The 20542-nt window shown below is 36.3% G+C and overlaps 2 protein-coding genes across 3 annotated transcripts in view; both read left to right on the top strand.

Moving 5' to 3' along the window:
- MEI1 (meiotic double-stranded break formation protein 1) overlaps nucleotides 1–3033 on the top strand; it is a gene marked incomplete at its 5' end in the record, with an annotated part of 45657 nt that extends 42624 nt beyond the window's left edge. The window contains 2 exons of the mRNA XM_081330637.1: nucleotides 1472–1581; nucleotides 2932–3033. Coding sequence (XP_081186763.1) covers nucleotides 1472–1581; nucleotides 2932–2977 — 156 coding nt within the window. The 3' untranslated portion in view covers nucleotides 2978–3033. The remainder of the gene's footprint in view (nucleotides 1–1471; nucleotides 1582–2931) is intronic.
- A 3673-nt stretch (nucleotides 3034–6706) lies between these two features.
- Nucleotides 6707–20055, top strand: CCDC134 (coiled-coil domain containing 134). 2 transcript variants are annotated; one of them, XM_081331992.1, is made up of 7 exons: nucleotides 6707–6811; nucleotides 10701–10813; nucleotides 11820–11941; nucleotides 13181–13265; nucleotides 13966–14147; nucleotides 16172–16243; nucleotides 17097–20055. In XM_081331992.1, the coding sequence occupies exons 2-7, from the start codon at nucleotides 10711–10713 to the stop codon at nucleotides 17220–17222; spliced, it is 690 nt and encodes a 229-aa protein (XP_081188118.1). In that variant the 5' UTR covers nucleotides 6707–6811; nucleotides 10701–10710; the 3' UTR covers nucleotides 17223–20055. The 2 variants fall into 2 exon arrangements, with proteins under 2 accessions (XP_081188118.1, XP_081188117.1); XM_081331991.1 differs by lacking the exon at nucleotides 6707–6811 and adding an exon at nucleotides 9475–10410.
- Nucleotides 20056–20542: the final 487 nt, after the last annotated feature.

Genomic DNA, 20542 nt, shown 5'->3' with positions numbered 1-20542 from the left:
AGTTTCAGCTGTTTAGTTGTTCGACAGTAAAAAAAAAACATTCTTAGGGTTCAGGAACATCCTAACTTCCCTGGCATGAGGATAATCATTACAGTAACCATTTATTTAGCCTAGGAATATACATTATCTCATCTCGCCATGAGCCTACATGTAGGCAATCTACATTTGTCTTTTCTTGCTCTGTGTGAAAAGTTATGTTTCTTGACTTCCACTGACACAAGCAGTGCTATATAGTCTGCTGCACTTCATTTTTCGTAGGTAAATGGCTCCACTCCAATTGGCTACTTTGTACAGTGGCAGGAACGGCCCCTCTGCTTCTGCCACCGATTGCTGCTCTACATTACTATTTTGTCTGGGTTACGGGAATGCCTGCTGCCTTTTGAAGAGGCCTTCCCAAAGTGAATTAGTGAAAAGGTTCAGGTGAAAAGCTGGACTTTTTCTTTTTTAATAGGCTTACTGGTAAACTAGTGAAAGGCGCATTTTTAAAAAAGCAACATTTTTTTTTAAAAAAGAGTTCTGTTAATTTCTCCTAGTAGCTGAAGTGACAGTAAGGAAGATTCAACTGTTTTTCCTCCTGCAATCCAGTGGTGGATGCAATGGATGGAAGGTGTGAAATAACAGAGGAAGCAGCATATGAGAACTTGTATAAAAGACCTATCAATGAAAATATGTCATCAAAAAGACATGAGTGGGAGGGGTAAAGAAGGAAGGAAGCCAGCAATCAATGGCTATAATTATTAACACTCATGAACACCAAAACTGAAATCTAGAGAGCAACTTCTTAAGCCAGCTTCATTTATTGGGGAAGACAAGCAGTGTAAAGCTGCCTTGTGTCCTTTGACTGATAAATCTTCCTCTGCTTGTTTGTTAAACTTACTGCATAATTCTATATACATCTACTTAGAATACCATATATTCCAAAACTTCAAATGTAAACACTTCTGTGTTTGATAATTGCACAATCATAAAGTTTGGAAATTCTGAAATATTTCAAAATTATCATTACATGGAAAAATATTAATTTGGCTCATTATCTAGCAATTTGCTACTACTGAGGGAAGACTTATACAAACTTTTAAAATTTGATTATTACTAACATCCATTTTTAAGTATTGTTTAAGAATCGGTTTCAATAAAGCTTGTGGCAGTTAATGGTTGTGTTTTTGCTGGATAATAATAATTTAGATCCACTAAAACTCAAATACAACTTTTCCAAGTTTATGAAATATCAGGACATAAAGACTATTTACGAAATTGAAATTAGCCATATTCTTGAAGAAGCAGCCCATACCAACTTGCTAGAACTTTCTAATGACACAGTCAGTGCTCTTCGCTTGTTTCTTCTTCAGGTAAGAATTCCTTCTTCAATTCCTTGAAGAAGTCCTTCAAGACTTTCTGATTTATTGCAGTTATAGTAATTGGAGGAAATTAAATACTGAAATTCTGTAATTTTTCTTCTTTTTTATGTCAGCTTCAAAAAATAAATTATCAAGTGGATTCAAGTAAAACAGCTGTGATCCAAACATTGTTGGAGAACCTCCCACCCATAAACAGGCATCAATGGTCCCATCAAGGCATAGTGTATCTTTTTTTGGAGGATATGTATAGAGGTATTAGAGTGAAGTACAGTCTGTTTTGTACTTGAATGTGAAGCCTTGCAGTTTTGTGACTAATCTACCAAGAAGAGACAGTTTATTATCTTGAAAAAAAAAGAGACAGTTTATTATCTTGCTTTTGACCTCTTTATCATTTAAGATGTGACGTAAAATATCAGCATTAGATATAAATGAATATACGGGTAGTCCTCAACTTACGAACACAATTGAGCCCAAAATTTTTGTTGTTAAGCAAGACAGTTAAGTGAATTTTGCTCCATTTTATGACTTTTCTTGCCACAGTTGAATCACTGTGAATCACTGAAGTTAGTAACCCCGTTGTTAAGTGAATCTGGCTTCCCCATTGATTTTGCTTGTCAAGGTCACAGAAGGTGATCAAATGCCTGGGATATTGCAGTTGTCATAAATATGAGCCAGTTGCCAAATGCCTGAATTTTTATTAAGTGACTGTGAGGATGCTGCAACAGTTATAAGTATGAAAAATGATCATAGGTCACTTTTTCAGTACCATTGTAACTTTGAACAATCACTAAATGAACTATTGTAAGTTGAGGATTATCTGCACTTATGCACGATGTTGGATGCAAGATAGTACCAGTATTTTGGTTATCTATATGCACAGAGTAGTAAATCCAATTTTAATTTTCTCTGCTGAAAAGTGTCTTTGTTTTTAGTGCTAAGTTGACAGAAAAATTAGAAAATAAGAAAAATGAAAATCAATTTTTAGATTTGTCATGCCTGTCCTTTACTACTTCCATTGTAACTATGTAAATTTTATGAAGAACAAGGAAAGCTGTAAATTCTAAAGTTTATAGTAATACTTATATCCTAAATTCATACTATTAATTTAGAAGAATATTATTTAAAAAAAATAAAAGTGATAGTCTGTGATTCTTCAATGTGCCATTAACATTCATTGAAGATAGATTATAATCAAACCAGGGATCACTTTAATAGTTAATAATAATTCTTTTAACAGTGCTTTTAAGCATTTGTATAAGAATTCCCTTTTGGGGCCAAAAGGGAAAACTTACTTGAAAGAAGAAATAGGGATTTCTTCTTGTCATTTTCCCTCACTTGTTCATGCTGAAGTTGCCTGTGGGGGAGATGCAGTCTGAGACTCCTTATTTAAACTTTTAACATTTATTCAAGTAGTTCTGAGTAAACTTGTAGTTTAAAAGGACAGAACTTAGGCACCAAAGTAGATTTAGAAATTGACAAGAGTTCTAGACTACTTGATAAAAGAATGCATATATTTTGTCAGTAATGTATAATTCTTCCAACTTTGTTTTTCTTAATTCAAGTTTGACTTCAGATATCTTGGAAATGTGGCAATATCTACCTCACATATTACAGACTGAAATGAGAAAAGAAAAATTAATGAACAGAACATAGTATTATAAATTGATAAATCAACTTGCATTTAAATTTTCTTAGCAGTTATAGACATACAGAAAAAATAATACAGGTTATTTCTTTTTCCTGCAGAAAGATTTAGACATTTCCTAGATGTTGAAATATAAATTCATAAATAAAAAACTTTAAAATCTGTTTATCATTGTTCTGGAAATGGCGTAAGTAAAATTATGCACTTCAAGGCTATTTTCTATGCTGTTATGAATTTGGAAGTAGTACATTTTTATATATACAAGTTTATTAATTTTTAAATAAGGTAAAGGTTCCCCCGCACATGCGTGCTAGTCGTTTCCGACTCTAGGGGCCGGTGCTCATCTCCGTTTCAAAGCCGAAGAGCCAGCGCTTGTCTGAGGACATCTCCGTGGTCATATGGCCGGCATGACTAAACGCCAAAGGCGCACGGAGCGCTGTTACCTTCCCACCGTCGTGGTCCCTATTTTTCTACTTGCATTTTGACGTGCTTTCGAACTGCTAGGTTGGCAGAAGCTGGGACGAGTAACAGGTGCTCACTCTGCTACGCGGCACTTGGGATTCGACCCGCCAAACTGCCGACCTTCTGATCGACAAGCTCAGCGTCCTAACCCACTGAGCCACCGCGTCCCTTAATTTTTAAATATTTACATTCAAATATTTGTGAAGCAATACGGTGGTTGGGTAATCAAGAGTAAACAATATCAAATAACAAGTTATTTGTAGATAGCTCAGGTTACATCAACAAGGATTCCCTCTCCGATTCCCTTAGTTATAACATAGTCAAATTAATCAAATTAATACATTTCTAATTGTGACCTAGTCAATTAAAAGAATTTTCAATATATTTTCACTAATACATATCAATATCCTGCTTTTATGTTTTACCTAATTGCAATAAAGTAATCTAGGTTAGCCTATGATAAATAGAAGAAAGCTTACTTTTTGGGTAACCCACATTTCCCTATTTCAATAGAGAGTAATTATCCTGTCTATAAAACTTACATTGTTCATTTCAAAACATTCTTATTTTTTACCAGTAATGTCTATTTATTTTTATTTATTTATTTTATTTTAATTCCATTTATATCCCGCCCTTCTCCGAAGACTCAGGGCGGCTTACAAGCTTAACAATTCACCAATTATAGCAAAATATCTTATATTATACCTTTCCAAATTCTATAATATATATCTATTCTAATAACCAACTTTCCTTTAAAAGTTGAATATAAGATGAGTTTCTGTCTATATCATTACAACTAATATATTCTATGTCATTCCAGATTCTATAATATAGTTCAGAGTTATATTCTAAAAGCTTAATTTTGTTTTCCTGTACAGATCTAAAACCTAAGTATAAAATCAGTTTATATTTTTTAGAGATTCCCCTTAATCCATTAAAAGATATTTTTAGACTCTATCCTTAGGAATCCCAAAAAAGAGACAAATTCAATTTTTTAAATCTAACTCTTGCCTTCCTTTTGCAGTGCATTCTTGATTATTCTCTTAAGTGCTTGATCTCTGTAAACAAAGTGTTGTATAGCTTTCATAATGATTTTTTTTGGTTAATATAGAAGTACTGTTTTTTGTAGCTAAGCAATCACTTGTAGTTCAAGGACTTTAACAAGGAAAGGGGTTCATAAAACTACTGAAAACAAGGAGTAAGAGTAATGCCTTATCCATATAAGGCAGGTGTTAAATAGCGGGTTCTTTGGCGCAGGAATGAAGACGAGGTAGCTGAGTACAGGGAAACTCATATTTTATTTCGTGCAGAATCTGTACTGAGCAAATGGCTGCAACTAGCCGCAATATATACTCTAGCCCCTAGGTGGCAGCCAATAGGTTTGAAACAACCATTGCCACCTAGGGATAGCCAATTGTAGCGCTGGAGACTTGTAGTTTGGGTTGCTGGAGAGCCGTTAGCTGCTCCAGCAACCCACGTGGTATTACTATGAGCCCAGTACATAACAGCAGGGGTGACAAATTGCCGGCCCGTGGGCCGTTTGTATCATGCGGAGGCCGCGCCAGCTCCAGCAATGCGAAAAGAGTCACAATACGTTGTGACAGGTCATGTGATGTGGCGACTTTGATACCTATGATATAAGATATGAACATTTTAAGAGGGAAAGAAGATAAAGTTATTATCTGGAAGGGCAACTAAAAGTCTGTGAGGGGAAAAAAGATCAATACTAGGGCTAACGTATCTAGCGTACCACTACTTCAAGAAGTCTGCTCCTAAAGTTTGTGTGTCTATTAAAGGTTTAGCATATTTTCAAGATGTGATGGAAACCTGGAAAAATAGGTTTCTTAATGAGTAGCAGTGTGGTACTCTGCTTGCATGATGTCAAAAATTTCCAAATAATTTTCAGAACATTTACAGTGTTGAGCTCAGTTCCTGGTACTACATGGTCATGGCAGTTTTCTTGGCAGTACAGATATGTTTTTTAATTGCCTTCCAGCTTTTTTAAAAAAAATCCCAGCCTAACCTATAGCGCAGGGATTTCCTAGGATCTCTAAGTAATGACCTGATCTGTTCCTGCTTAATAGTTTTTGAATTAAATCCAAGTTGTCTAAGATGCTTATTTGCCTTTAATCACTTTCATTCTCATCAGAATCTGCAACAAACTATGATTGTCTAAATGAGGATGCACAAATGATAATGTTAGGATAGAAACTGTCTTTATACTTTTGTCTTATAGGCTAATGCAAGTATATAAGCTGCAGTTTGCATCTTGATGCATTTTTGGTGCTTGTCCCCTAATTCTCAACTTCCTGGCGCAGCAACATGAAAAAAATATCCTGAGCCAATGAATAACTTTATCTTTAACTCTAGCTCAATGATTAGTATTTAAACTGATTGTAATTAAATTTTTAGTTCTCCTTTTTTAACAATTATAATTTTTGCATACAAGATAAATGTTGATTACAATATGCCATTTCTGTTATGCAGATCAAAAGCTCAATCTCTAAGATAGGAAAAAAACCAAAATATAGATATAATGGGCTGAGTCATCTGTATGATGTCTAGTCCACTAGTTTTGAAAGTTGCTCAGCCATTCTCCACAATCCAAGATTCTATGGATGCGTTTGTGAAATGGTAAATAATTTCCATTTTATTACTTAGAAAATATGATTAGGCTGGGATAATAGCTGCCATTTAGGTGCAGAGAATAACTGCACTTTATAACATCGCTGGAAATATCTCAAGGTGCAATCTCCTATTTTTCTGCATATAAATATTTGATCATGAGGGTCCTAAAGATTTGCTCTTCCTGCAACAGAGCTGTCGAATTCAAATCACTAGAAGTAACAGACAGCATCGTTATCAAGAATATTAATTTTTACTGAAATAATATTAGACACCAAACACGTTTTCATTAATATTTCTATTCCTCCTTCCTCAATTATCAACTCCTCACACTCAGTCTAATTGTGCCAAATACCTTTGCTGCTTTAATGTACAAGCTTTCCAAAATAGTTTAGTGTGTTTCAGTTCACGTTCCTGATTCACTTCCGTAATTCAGAAAAGTGCTTTAACAACTGTAAATCAAAAATCCGCAATGCCAACGAACCAATGACTATATAATAAAGAAAAAAGAAAGGAACCGGCAAAATTACAGACGGAACTACAATACAGGGGACTTTGGGAAGCCGGTCGAGGAAGTGACGTATTCGTGTAGGGTATGTGGTTTGCTAACAGTAGGAGCAGTCAGCCGAAAAAAGGTACTGGGAAAAGGAAGCGATGTTGCAGCATGACAGTCTCGTTGGAGTAAAGTCCTGCTGTGGTGAATGGTTGATTGAGACAGCTGGTAAGGATTTTTGTTAGGCGTCTAGTAGTGATTAGATAACAAGCATTTATCCCGGTCTGACGCGGGAAAAATATTCAGGGTATATTGCTGTTGAGCTGCAGATTTTGAGAGGTGATCTTGAACTGCAGGGCAAGCGGGAAAATACATAGTTTACCCAGCGCCGCGACTCAAATGCTATAGAGAAGATTGCACGTAGAAAAGGACAGTGCTAGGAAAGAGAGGCCTAAATGAGGTATTAATATTGTGAAGTCTAATGAATCTCTTAGGAGCGGCAAATAGAAGACAGAAGGTCGCCCTCTCTTCACTCTGGTGATAGGTCTCTTCTCTCACTTTAGTAGATGGTTAAGCAGTTTCGAAGCACGTGCCAAAATCCCGATTCTTTTATATTCCTTTCCGTTTTTAATCGAGGACCTCGACTCCCGTAATTCAATCGGCATGTTTTAGACTCGCCACACCACTCGCGGGAAAACAGCAAGCCCATTAAATGGTCTGAAGTGGGATTTTGAAAAGCGAAGATTCCGCCACGTTAATAAAACTACTTTCGAGGCAAGCTTGACTACTGATGGCTTCACAGACATGTCGATGTCGCGATTTTGGCAACAAGCTCGATAAAAGTTTATTTTTTGTTATATGAACATATTTTGTAAGGCAGTATTATAAATAAATAAAATAAGCTACCTACATATTTAACTTTGATCACCTAAAATGCTTGATTGCATGGTGGAAAAAGCTTTAGGTAATTACTTCCAAGTACACTTTTTATATTCAGTTGGCTGTTGTTAGTTGCGAAGTCTGCCCATCGTGACCCCATGGACAACGTTCCTCAGTTGGCTAGCCTCCTCTTAAATCTATAAAATAATTCTCAGGCAATTACTGGTATTCAGGTTAATTTGTTTTATCAGTTTAGAGTTTAGCTTCAGGATGGGCCTTTTACCTCCACACTGAAATAACAATCTTTAGAGGGAATAGAGTGGTTATTATATTGACTTCCATGCTGAGGACCTGTAAGTGCACTATTGAATCCAGAGCTTCCCCCTCTTTCTGAAGCTACAGCCCTACCATTGACAAATTTCACTTTTCTACCTCATGAGAAACCTACATTGGGTTTTGTGCAGTGACTGATTCTTGTTCTTTCATCCAAGACTAAATTAAAGATCAGGTGTATTGGAGAAGCAGATTCAGAAAAGATAGATTGTGTTGATTTTGTATATCTGAAATGTCTTATATCCACCACAAATTAAAAATGTTGGGCTATCAGTCATTCATGCTATTACTGTAAATCCTTTTGTCTTGGATAACTTGCTGAAACTCAAATCTGTACAGCTTTTGAAAGGAAGCTTTTATTTATATAAATATGAAAATGATTCATAAAAGTGACTTATGACTATTTTTCACACTTACCACTGTTGCAGCATTCCCATGGTCACCTGATCAAAATTCAGACTCTTGGCAACTGGCTCATATTTATAATGGTTGCAATGTCCTGGGCTTATGTGATCATCTTTTGGGACCTTCTGACAGTCAGTGGGGAAGCCAAATTCACTTAACAACTGTATTACTAACATAACAACTGCAATGATTTACTTAACAACTGTGGCAAGAAAGTTTGTATTATATAATTCACTTAATTATCTTCCTTAGGAACATAAATTTTGGGCTCACTTCTGGTCATAAATCAAGGACTGCCTGTATCAGTTGTCCATGTGTTCTGATCCTATGATCATTTTTTGTGTGTGTCTATTTCTGCAGCTTTTCAAGTTTGATTATATCCTTTTTCAGAAGGGCAGTCAGAATGGTTTTATATATAGCAAGAAAAAGATCTGATACCATGAGCCTGTTTTCCAAAGTTGATCCCATAGAAAAACAATTCTAGTATGGGTGTTCAGATTTGAGGACCTAGGTAAAAGTATGACTATTACATAGCAGTGGGGCTTCTGGTTAAAAAAATAAATCAAGACCTGATTATCATTTGTTGGTGTGTTTCTGACAAGATTTCAGTTTGCATCACTTTGATTCATCAGAATGTTCAACATGTGAAACAACAAAAACACTATACAGTACATCTCTGTAACTTGTATCCTTTATTGTGTTAAGAAGCAGAGCATTTGCAGTGTAAGTAATTTCTATTAGTTGTGTTCCAGATGATATTTACTTGTGTGTTTTTTATGGCACAAAGAAATTTATTAAACACACATTTCCTCCTCAACAGATTACTTTGCAGTCTCTCCTTGCTTTTCCACGGTTCATGACTAAATTGAGTCAGTTACGGCATGTTTAAAGTTTATCCTTTCTAGCTATTTGATGGTATATTTGAAATTATAGTACAGTACTATATAATGATTCAATGTTTAAAGATGCACAAAGTTAAAGTTGTGTTAATGTTTAGTTTAAACATCCAAGTTGCTGTTTCACTTTTCAGTAAAATGAAAAATACAGTTTTGCTAATAAGACTATTGTGTACTTTGACCAATGGGTATTCAGGAATGCTACCAACAAAGGAGAATATTTATAGCTCAGAGTTGAAATGAATAGTCCTTGATGCTCTCTGAGCTCAGTTGTTTTCTTGTAGATGTTTCATCACCCAAACTACGTAACATCATCGGTACTAGCACCTAGTTTGGGTAATGAAACGTCTGCAAGAAAACAACCAAGCTCAGAGAACATAGACTCCTTATTCAGGAATTATTAAAGACCTTTCTGTTTCTTTGCAATTTCTTTGGATAGATCATGTACACCATATGAGTAATGTTCTTTTTAAGGATTTTTGGCATTTTGCTTTTTTTCAGCAGCTGTTTCCAAGATAGCAGATTGGTTAATGTTTTTTCTAGAAATAGATGCCATGGACAATAACAGTGTGGGAAGAATGATATTGTGAAATATCAGGATTTCTATTCCAGAATTTACTAATAAATTCTGGTTTCTCATTTATGGGTTGTCCAAAATATTTTTATTGTTTTTTACTCCCAATCTAGTATCCTTAGCAAGCTTTCTCTTTTTCAGTGCCTTGGAAAGTTTGTTCCTGCAGCTGTTAAGATATATCTTAGTATTTTGTGATTTTTTCTTATTTATGTTTTCTGGAATTATACTTAATTGGTTTCAGTTCATATTTTATTTTAAGGATTTTCTAAATAAATTGATTTATTACTCTCCAGTACTTTTCTGAGGTTTTTTTTAAATATAACCATCACATGTGCTATATATTGAAGAGATACTGAATGCCTTAAGTATGTGTTGACTAATGCCCTTTACCAGAGATATGTGTATAGTACTGTAGCTACTAAAATCACAGCAGGAATAAACAAACACAGTTCCTGCTTTACTGTAGCGAACTCATAGACTGAATATCCTGAATCCATTTTAGTAACTTGAATTGATTTTGTATATATATATATATATTGCCAAATTAGACATGAGTGACATTCAGATTGTCTCTGAGGCAGGTAAAGAAATGATTGGAGAGGAGTTTATGGCTAAAATTTGGAACATATTTATTTATTTAAATCCCAGCTTTATTGTCCTTATAAATAACTCAATATGGCAAACATACCTAATGCTCCTTTCTCCTCCTACTTTTCCCACTACAACAACAAACCTGTGAGGTGAGTTGGACTGAGAGAACGTGACTGGTCCAAAGTCACCTAGCTGGGTTTTATGCCTAAGGCAGAACTAGAATTCACAGTCTCCTGATTTCTAGCCTGGTGTCTTAATGCTAGACCAAACTGTTTCTTGTTCCTGATGTACTACTATTCACAGGTATAATTATAATGAGACCTAACTGGATTGACACCATGTAACCATTGTCTGTTATGGTGTATGCTTTTATATGTTTTTAATTTGAATCATGTAACATTGTTATTTCCCTGTCACTATCTTTTTCCCTCTAATATAGGTTTTTAAGAATGGATTATTTTGTGGCCTGCACATTTCTCTTTACACTGATATTACCAAGAGGTATGACTACTGACACAGAGAAGAAAACCTCAGATTCGGGATTGGAAATCTGTATCCTTCTTCCAGTTTTGGGTCTTGGATTTGAAATTGGCCACCTCTGTATTTTATAGATTGACTAGGAGCAAGATGGAACTGCCTACTAAATTGGGACAATCTTGAGGCATCATGTGGAATCCCTCTGGATTCATTAAAAACTCTTTTGAAGGGCCCACAGTGTTGCAGAATTCCAGGGTTGCTATAATGTGCAGTTTGACAAAGAATGATCTGGCCATACTCATATCCTACCCAATGTGTTCCAAAATGAAGACCAAATCAAGTGTGTGCTCATCCATGTATTTTGGAGCCACAATTATTTCTGACAATCCCATGGTTGCCATAGAACACATCAGCACTGGAAAACCTGTCCCATCTCCCGGTCATGGAGGTTGAAGTCATCCCAAATTGAAAGTCTCAGGAACTCCAATACCAACCTGAGATGAGTTTCAGGTGCTCATGGAGGCCCCCTTCTAAGCAGCTAGGACGGTGATCAGCACTTTAGCCCATTTCAACATGCAGGCACTCACAACCAATCAGTAACCTTGTTACTTCAAGGTTTTCACGGACAGTCACAAAACAACTTTGGTTTTGATGTTGTAACTGTAGTAGGATTGGAAATCATCTGGAAAATTTCCAATGTACCCATTTTTGTACAGCCTGGTCTCAGTAATATGTATTGGGTTCATGTGTTTGTCTCCCATCTTGTCATAGATGGGTGCAGTCTTATTCTGCATGGGTCTGGTATTTACCAATAAGACCTAAAGACAGAGGTACCTGATAATTCAGTCACCTGAGTTTGGGTGACTAGTAGATTTCAAGTTGGCATTTGTAGATTTCTGTTAGGTTATGTACTTAGATACTGTAGTTAAAATAAACAACTACTTGGTGAAATGTTTATCTTTGAAGAGATATAATCAAAGGCAAAAAGATAAGATTGGAGGATTATGCTATGTATTGTTATGTGGATAAGGTCATAGAACAAAATATGGGACTTTGTATGGTACGCTTGACCAAGACACAGATAAGAAATTGTTTGAAGTAAAGCGCAAAGACCAAATGAATGCACTGAAGAACCTGATTGAACTCAATGATGTCAACCAGCAGTACAAGATTATAGACATCATGCTCAAGGGTCTTTTCAAAGTAAGCCTTGCTTAACTGATCCTTATTTTTTTTTCTTGAATACTCTTAAAGCAGTATTAGGAAAATAATGGAAAGTATAATCCCCATGTCATTAGCTAATTGGACTGTGAGCTAATTCAACAGGGGGAGGAAGCACATTCACCATCCCACAAAGTAGATTGCTGAAAAAATTAGCAGTGGCCATTCTCAGCAGTTCTCATTTATGATTTGGCAGCCAAGTGTTTGGGAAGAGAAGATGGCATCCTCGACCTATGACCGCAATTTAGCCCAAAATTTCTGTTGCTAAGCAAGACAGTTAAATGAATTTTGCCCCAGTTTATGACCTTTCTTGCCATAGATGTTAAGTGAATCACTGCATTTGTTAAATTAGTAACATGGTTGTTAAGAGAATCTGGCTGTCCCATTGACTTTGCTTTTCAGAAGGTCAAAAAAGGTGATCATATGACATCAAGACATTGCAACAGTCATATAATATATGCAAGTTGCCAAGCATCCAAATTTGGATCATGTGACCATGGGGATGCTGCAACGGTTGTAAGTGTGAAAAAGGGTCATAAATCACTTCTTTCAATGCCGTTGTAACTTCAAATGTTCACTAAATGAATGGTTGTAATTTCTTAGGGATAGCTTGGAGTTTGCAGTAGTTACCTGTAAATGTTTTTATCAGCTACTTTTTCATGGGTTTTATCTCCATGGCAAAGCTTAATACAGGAAGACATTTTCAACAGCTATTTCAACAATATATCTTGGCTACATTCACTTAATTCTTTCCTATGTCCTAATATGGAGCATCAAGACCTATTTCTTTCTTAGTATAAAAATATAGCGTCCTGATGTTTTGGATAATGATTTTTTTGGTCGTAGTTGAGAAACTTTAGTCTTAATCTCCTGGCAAAATGTACGTGGTACATGTACTTCAGATACTAGGGCAGCCTTTAACCTGATGCCCATCAGATATCTTATAATACAAGTTCCATAATTCTTACCCAGAGTACACTGAATTTGGGTTAGCTGGGTAAGATATTTATTTTATTATTCTGCAAATTGTAATATTATTCTGCCATGGCATCTTTTCTAAATTCTCTAGCCTGTTAAAGTTACACCAGCTAGGTATCTTCATCCAATAGATTAGAAGAAAAGATTGGGCAAGGAGGATTTTAGGAGGGATTTATTGGTACACATGTCCTTGTTGGGGCAGAATTGGCATAAATTGACATGAATTTCTGTTATGATGTGCAGGTTCTTGAAGATTCACGAGCAGTACTCATAGCAGCAGACGTTTCACCAGATGGGCCATTTTCTCATGATGAGAAGATAAAGGATGGTACAAACATTTTGCTTTCTAATCACAGTTTCTTTGTCCATTATCTTTTATCCATTAAATGTACAGCTTTGAGTTGTTAAGCAATACAGTTCTGACACATTGGCTACTCTTTCTTAGTCACTTCTGTTTTTGTGCATTGTTATTTATAATAGTCATAAGATCATCATAAGTTGTGAATAGAACCACATGCATGATGTATGAAACTTGAAACAGACCAGACTCTTGCTATTTTATTTTAGTATTTGAAGGGAAAATAACATTTTGAGGGATGACATGATTGATACTTTGATTTTGGATTTCCTCAATTAAGTATCCATTTAATTCCAGTTGTAGATATAAATAAATAGGTATCTAGGTATTCATATAGAAATGTCTGCATTAAAGAAGTTAACTTATGTTCTAAGCTAGAGATCAGTGCTCTTTTTTAAGCACATAGGTAACATTTAAATTTCCAAACGCTGCACTTTATTAGTCTGGATTAATGATATGCCCTTATTTTTATACTTAATCACTAATATAGATGAGAATTCTTACTCTTCTGTCTTCCCTTTCTTTCCCTTGATAAACGTAGATTAGGAAAAATGTTTTGTTTTAATTAATACTTAATCCAAAGCAATGGTTCAAGTGTGTTGAATAATTAGATTGTTCCCAAAAACCTGGAATTGGTCTCAGTTTTTCATTGTAACTCTTTTTTTCTTAGCCTATTCCCATGTGGTGGAGAATACTGCTTTTTTTGGGGATGTAGTCCTACGTTTCCCCAAAATAGTGCATCACTACTTTGATCACAATTCCAATTGGAACAACCTTATTCGCTGGGGGATCAGCTTCTGCAACCAGACAGGCGTATTTGATCAAGGTCCCCACTCACAAGTATTAGGATTGGTAAGACAGTATTTATTTATTTATTTATTTGTTTGTTTGTTTGTTTTTATATACCGCCCTTCTCCCGAGGGACTCGGGGCGGTGTACAGAGCAAGGTAAGTATACAGTTAACAATAGTAAAAAACAAATGAAACCCCAAGATCTATCAGGCCAGGCCGGCCTGCTGGAACAGGTAGGTTTTTAAGTCACGCCGGAAGGTGCGAAGGTCGGGGGCCATCCGGATTTCGGTAGGCAAGCAGTTCCAGAGGGTTGGCGCACCCACTGAGAATGCTCTCCCCCTGGGGGCCACCAGCCGGCATTCTCTGACCGGTGGCACCCTGAGGAGGCCTTCTCTGTGGGAGCGCACAGGACGGAGGGGTGTTGACGCTGGCAGTAGGTGCTCCCGTAGGTAATCCGGACCCATGCCATGTAGGGCTTTGTATGTCATCACTAGCACCTTGAATTTCACTCGGAAGGCAACTGGAAGCCAGTGCAGCTCACGGAGGAGAGGTGTGATATGGGAGTATCGGGAAGCCCCCAAAAGTGTTCGTGCAGCTGCACTCTGCACCAGCTGAAGCTTCCGAGTGGCTCTCAAGGGCAGCCCCATGTAGAGAGCGTTGCAGTAGTCAAGGCGAGAGGTCACAAGTGCATGGGTGACTGTACGTAAGGCATCCAGGTCCAGATAGGGTCGTATGCCTGCTTGGCACTTCCTCTCAGTTTGTTTAAACATTTAGAATTGGGTAGTAATTCATACAAATTGGGTTAATGTTTGAGGGAAAAAATATTTGCTTGAAATGCTTCAGGATGCTCATATAGAAAAAAAAATGTGGAGGAACTTCATGAATCTGCACACAGTTAAGTGTTAATGTTAGATATAGGTATATTCTAATATAAATGATGTTAAGTTCTTAGCAAATATTTTAAATAGTCTTTTATATGCTGTGTTCATCTGTTCATTGCTCAGAGTTTCTTCTGATTGATGGGCAGCTATATAAGTTTGTTTAATAATAAATGATTGTATAGGCATTTTCCATATTTTACTTAGATCAAACTTCCCCAACATTTCCAGCTTTGCAGACCCGTGAGGAAGGGGAGGGGGGAAGGCTCCGCGCGAGTGGCTGGCAAGCGTGTGTGTGCACACGCAGCTCCATTTGTATGAGCAGCGTGCATGCATGCCTCTGGCTCACACAGATGGAGCACATGAGCACACACTCACCTGCTGCTCGCACAAGTGAGGATGCTCGCCGGCCATTTCTGTGGCCCGGTTGCAATTCCCTCACAGCACACTAGTGAGCCGCGGCCCACAGATTGGGGACCCATGACTTAGATGACTGGTTTACTCAAAAGTTGCATACTTATTATCACAGATAATTTGTATTTTGTAGTATATACATAGACATACAGAAATGTACTGATACCATCTTAATAGCATATCTGCATTCTCTTGTATCCATTATTTTGATCTTCTAATTTCCCACATGTGTACTTTCTAAGCTGGGAAGTTGAAAAAGCGGTCAGGACAAAGACCACAATCAACAACTTTGGTATTGTTATGCAAAAAGATTTCTTGGATATGTCTATAAAATCACCAGGAATTGAGCTCAATTAGGAGACTGGTTTTTCCTCTTCACATTATAATACACAATGTCTATTTAAAATCTTTATAATTTGCATAGCTGAGTTATGGTGGTTATAGAATTAATAGGTCAGCTCAAAAGTTCCATTCAAAAGTTGGTATCATGCAGGATGCTTTAGTTTACTGCTTTCAGAGAATTTGCTTTTAAAATACCAAATGAGAAAAGTAGGAGATGTATTTTTATTTAACAATTAATTTAACTTTTATGAAGTCAATTAACTTTTATGGATTTGCCTATGGTGGTCCTGGGGGGATTAAAATCACATAAAAACAAGTGCAAAAAACTGCTGGATTCTGTCACAGATAATTTCTTCAAGGGCACGTAAGGGCCAGGACTAAGAGGTTGGCAAGAAGGAGGGACAATAATATACAATAGATGAGAATTATTTTAATATATTTTCTTCCACAGATGGCTCAAGAGCTAGGAATTAGTGAGAGATCTCCAGACTACCAGAATCCTTTTAAAGCAGACAATTCTGAAGTAAGAGTCCACCTTATCTATTATTCCTCTCTTTTTTCTCTCTGGTTATTCACAATTTGCTTATGAAGGAAAGAAAGGAGCAACACTTGCTTGATGGCAGTAATACCCAATGATTAGGTGATAATTCCTAATCATTAAGCGTCATAATAACTTTTTTTCTTGATCGCTCTAAATCAGAAAATTTCTCTGTGGTGATCCTATAAAGGCAATCAAATGCATGTTTGTTTATATTACCTATAAGTAATATAGGTGATATATACTGCTCAAAAAATAAAGGGAACACTTAAACAACACAGTGTACTGTATTTAATAGTAGGATGTCTTATTTTCTGTTCCCTTTATTTTTTTGAGCAGTATATTAAGTAGGATAGATGATTGACCCCATACAGCTTCTGCTTCAGATATTAGTTTGTCACAAAAGTTGGCAATAATGGTATGGTCACCTTGGAAACACATCTAGAGCTGGTCAATTTAGCACATGGGAATGTATGGATTCCCTTCAATATTGTTCTAAGCCACTTACTCATTTACTGCAGAGATATGCAGGATGACTCTTCCATGCTGTTCCTTTCGTCATCCATTATGTGGAAGGGGATACTATTACCTTGGAACTGGGAATTCTAATTAATCTTGTGGATTTTTCCCCCCTTTCTTATATAAGAGTTCCAAATGTTTGGGGCAAAAGTACAGGGAGCCTGGTGTTCTGATTAGTAACTAGCTATTATCCCCTGAAAATCACTGAAATGTCAGAGAGAAAAAGCTGGTGCCCCTAAAAGGAAGAGTTAGCAACCAAAAAAGTGTTATCCGTATTTTTGAGGCCAGAATCCCTAAACTCATTGTGTTTACTTTTTAGTTTTTCCCTGGTGCTAACACATTCCAGAAGGCTCTTCGGGAGGAAGAGAAGCGAAGAAAGAAAGAGGAGAAACGAAAGGAAATTCGCAAGGGGCCTCGCATCTCACGCTCACAGTCTGAGTTGTAATTCTAATGTCATTTGCCCTATCACTGAAACTTTGGGAGTTAAAACAACTGAAAAGGAATGCCTCTTTGTGACCTCAGGAAAATGACAAGCTGTTGAAAGGGCAGGGCTTAGAAGTGATGTTCTTTCAACAGGACATTGGCATCTACTAAATATCTAGATAGAGACCACAAGGTTTCAGTGCATATTTCCTTATGGGAAGAAAGACTTTTCCAAGTATCTGGAATGTATAGAGTATGTCAGGGACTGTTCTTCATGTGTATTTTTATCTCTTGTGGCTTTGCCAGTTTGTAATGCTTTTAGGAAAATGGGGCAAGAAGAAAGGGAATTCTGTATGCCATGTCTGCCATTTATGACATGTAATACTATGTATCATTATGCAATCAGAAAAGTAATATATTATTGCTGCAAACTGCTGCTGATTTTGTTCCTGGGCAGCAAACAAATTTCTTCAAGAAAGTTTTAAATTCTGTTAGAAATGCACAAACTTGGAAATATTAGATAAAGTACTCTTTGAACACTTATTCTTTAAATTGTATGAAATGTGACTGGGAGCTGGGATACATCAAAATATATGGTTCCTTAAAATGTCATAATAATAATTCAGAGTCCCTGTAGTAATATCAAGTTTTATCTGGTTGTCAAGCTTTTTTTCATTTCTTAAGGCTGTTAAAGTATTTTCTCCTAAAAGGAAAAGAAAAGCTTTTGGTTGAGAAGACAGCCAATAAGGGTGTGCTCCACAAAATAATACCTTTACTCAACAAGAGAATAAAGTATCAAGGTAAAGTGAATTTGTGTGATAATTTCATAATGCAGTATTACTACCACTACTTGAATGAAAATTACCAAAAAGCTTACAGAGTTCCAGTGCCAGTTTTTAGTTACTACCTTGTGGTTTGCCAAGACTATTTTTGAATTTCATTTGTAGTACTGTATATGTAGATCAAGTTGTAAACCATATACATTTACCTTTATTGTTTGGTAATCAGCTTGATCTTGATTATTATAAGATACCTATTTAGGTATAAAAAAGCAAAGGCTAACCATATGGCTTTTGTTCTTTTTTGTTTGTTTATGCCACAAAAAATGACCAGTAGTAAGTTTAACATATGGGTAGTGAAATTCTGGAAGCATATTTTTTGCTACCCCTACTGCCTGATTATTTCACAGGAGGAAGTTGCCTTTTTTCTCAACATTTTCAAGTGTTCTATTGTAAACCATCCAGACAGTGCTATAAAACACTATGGGGTTGTATATAAGTCTAATTGCTATTGCTATTGTTATTCTATGAAGGCTTACACTTGAAGCAGAGTTCAGATTAACAGTTAATTTTACACTAGAAATCAGCTGGTTTGGGGTCAAAATATGATTAGCATTTTTTCCCAATCTGCAGTTCTTCATTGGTGAGTTAAACTATGGATTTGCACATAGCCACACACAATCAAGCTGTGTGCATTTGGCATGGAACCTTTACAGCATTTTGCAGAATGGGTAGTTTTTGCTAAGGTCTGACGCTGAGTGAAACTAGGAGGTCTCTCTGTAGATTAAGAGAACTGGAATATTGTACACCCCACACTTCTGGTGGCATTGCCTAAAAGGTGGTTTGCTCTTGGCAGGGGAGTATTTTGTACAGAAGGAGGGTTTCAGGGGATACTGCATTTTGAGAAGGCTGGAAATTTATTTTCTAAACAGAACCAGCTATGCTTGGTTTGGGGAAGGATATGTATTTAAATTAGAAATTAACTTTGCTTTTCTTGAATAAAACTGAAGTTTAAAAAACTGCTTCAACATGTTCTTGTGAGCTATTTCAGTGTGTCACAGAAAGAGGAGAGGGATTTATCATTTTTAGGGTGGACAGTTCTTAAATTCAGAAAAGGCTGTTTTAATATTAACTTAGCTGATGAGGTAACATCATTTTTTAATCAATTACATCTAAGTGTATTAAAGTTTTTTCTAATTGTCTTTGCAGTTGAAAACTGTTGCAGTCAGTAGCCATGCTAATCATTTTTAATTTAAAAGCCTAAGAGTATACTTTCATCCATGTTTGCAAATTGTGCTTGAACCTAAGGCAGACAATTTCTTGCCAAGGAATAATAAATCTAATACCAGAATCTGATGCCCAGGATTGCTCACTATTGTTCTATAATATAAGAGGCACTTTAGCTGCATGAACCAAGATTTTGGAATTTTACTATTGGGGAATATAGGCATTGTTTACAATCTCAATGGTTACAGCTATGAATTATATTTTATTTTTTTTAAATGACCTTAAATTGAGAATTGAATTAAAATAATTAGTTTTGATAGTTTTTCTTTACTGTTTATCTTCAACACTTACACATGTTGCTTCAACATATAACTGAAAGAGCCTTGGTGGAGCAGTGGGCTAATGCCTCCTTAAGTAACACCAGCTGCCTGCAATTATTGCAGGTTCGCATCCCACCAGGCTCAAGGTTGACTCAGCCTTCCATCCTTCCGAGGTAGGTAAAATGAGGACCCAGATTGTTGGGGGCAATAAGCTGACTTTGTAATAATGCCGCTTGGGGTGTGTGTGAAAGCCCTAATAAGCAGGCATATACATAGAATGAAGGCTACTGCTAAGTTTGTAAGCCGCCCTGAGTCTTCGGAGAAGGGCAGGATATAAATGGAATTAAAATAATAAATAATAAAATAATAATATAAATTAACTGATTATCTTGAAAGCTGTTCTTTGTTGCCAAAATGTCAGTATACAACAAATGAAAGTATGATTTTTCAGTTTTCCCCTTCCCCTAAATAATAGAATTAAAAAAAATAAAATGTATTGTAAAACTTTTCAATAAAAAAAATAGAATTATGAGGATTTTTCTGCCCAATTTCTGGAAGGGCAAAATCATATTTTTTGTGGGGTTTTTTTGGTATTTCACAAAAATATAAAATTGGATCCAATTATTTAGGCCATGTAGTCCAACCCCATGTTCAGTGCAAAGATCCAAATTAAAGCACCTTCAACAAATGGCTGTGATTAAATACATCCAGTGAAAAGCCAATGGTCAATGGATGGTTAATATCGGACCAGGACCAGGGATATTCAGGTTAAAGTTCATCTTAATTCATGATACATTTTTCCTCCATGGATTTATCCAAACCCTTTTTAAAGCCATCCAGGTTAATGGCCATCACCACATTCTATGGAGATGAGTTGCACAGATTGGGAAATATAGATATGTTGTTAGTTGCGAAGTCGTGTCTGACCCATCGCGACCCCATGGACAACGTTGCTCCAGGCCTTCCTATCCTCAATATAGATGTATAGACATTATTAAACTACATCATTAATGACA

The sequence above is a fragment of the Vipera berus genome, assembly GCF_964194415.1.
Source record: "Vipera berus genome assembly, chromosome: 6".
Lineage (NCBI taxonomy): Eukaryota > Metazoa > Chordata > Lepidosauria > Squamata > Viperidae > Vipera > Vipera berus.
The sequence above is the reverse complement of the archived record's forward strand: the minus strand, read 5'-3'. Positions and strand labels throughout refer to the sequence as shown.

Coding starts and splice junctions, on each gene's coding strand:
- CCDC134 (XM_081331991.1), top strand. CDS start 10,346: ATGGCAAACATACCTAATGCTCCTTTCTCCTCCTACTTTTCCCACTAC. Junction 10,411..10,700: donor TACAACAACAAACCTGTGAG/GTGAGTTGGACT, acceptor CCTCTAATATAG/GTTTTTAAGAATGGATTATT. Junction 16,244..17,096: donor TTAAAGCAGACAATTCTGAA/GTAAGAGTCCAC, acceptor TTTACTTTTTAG/TTTTTCCCTGGTGCTAACAC.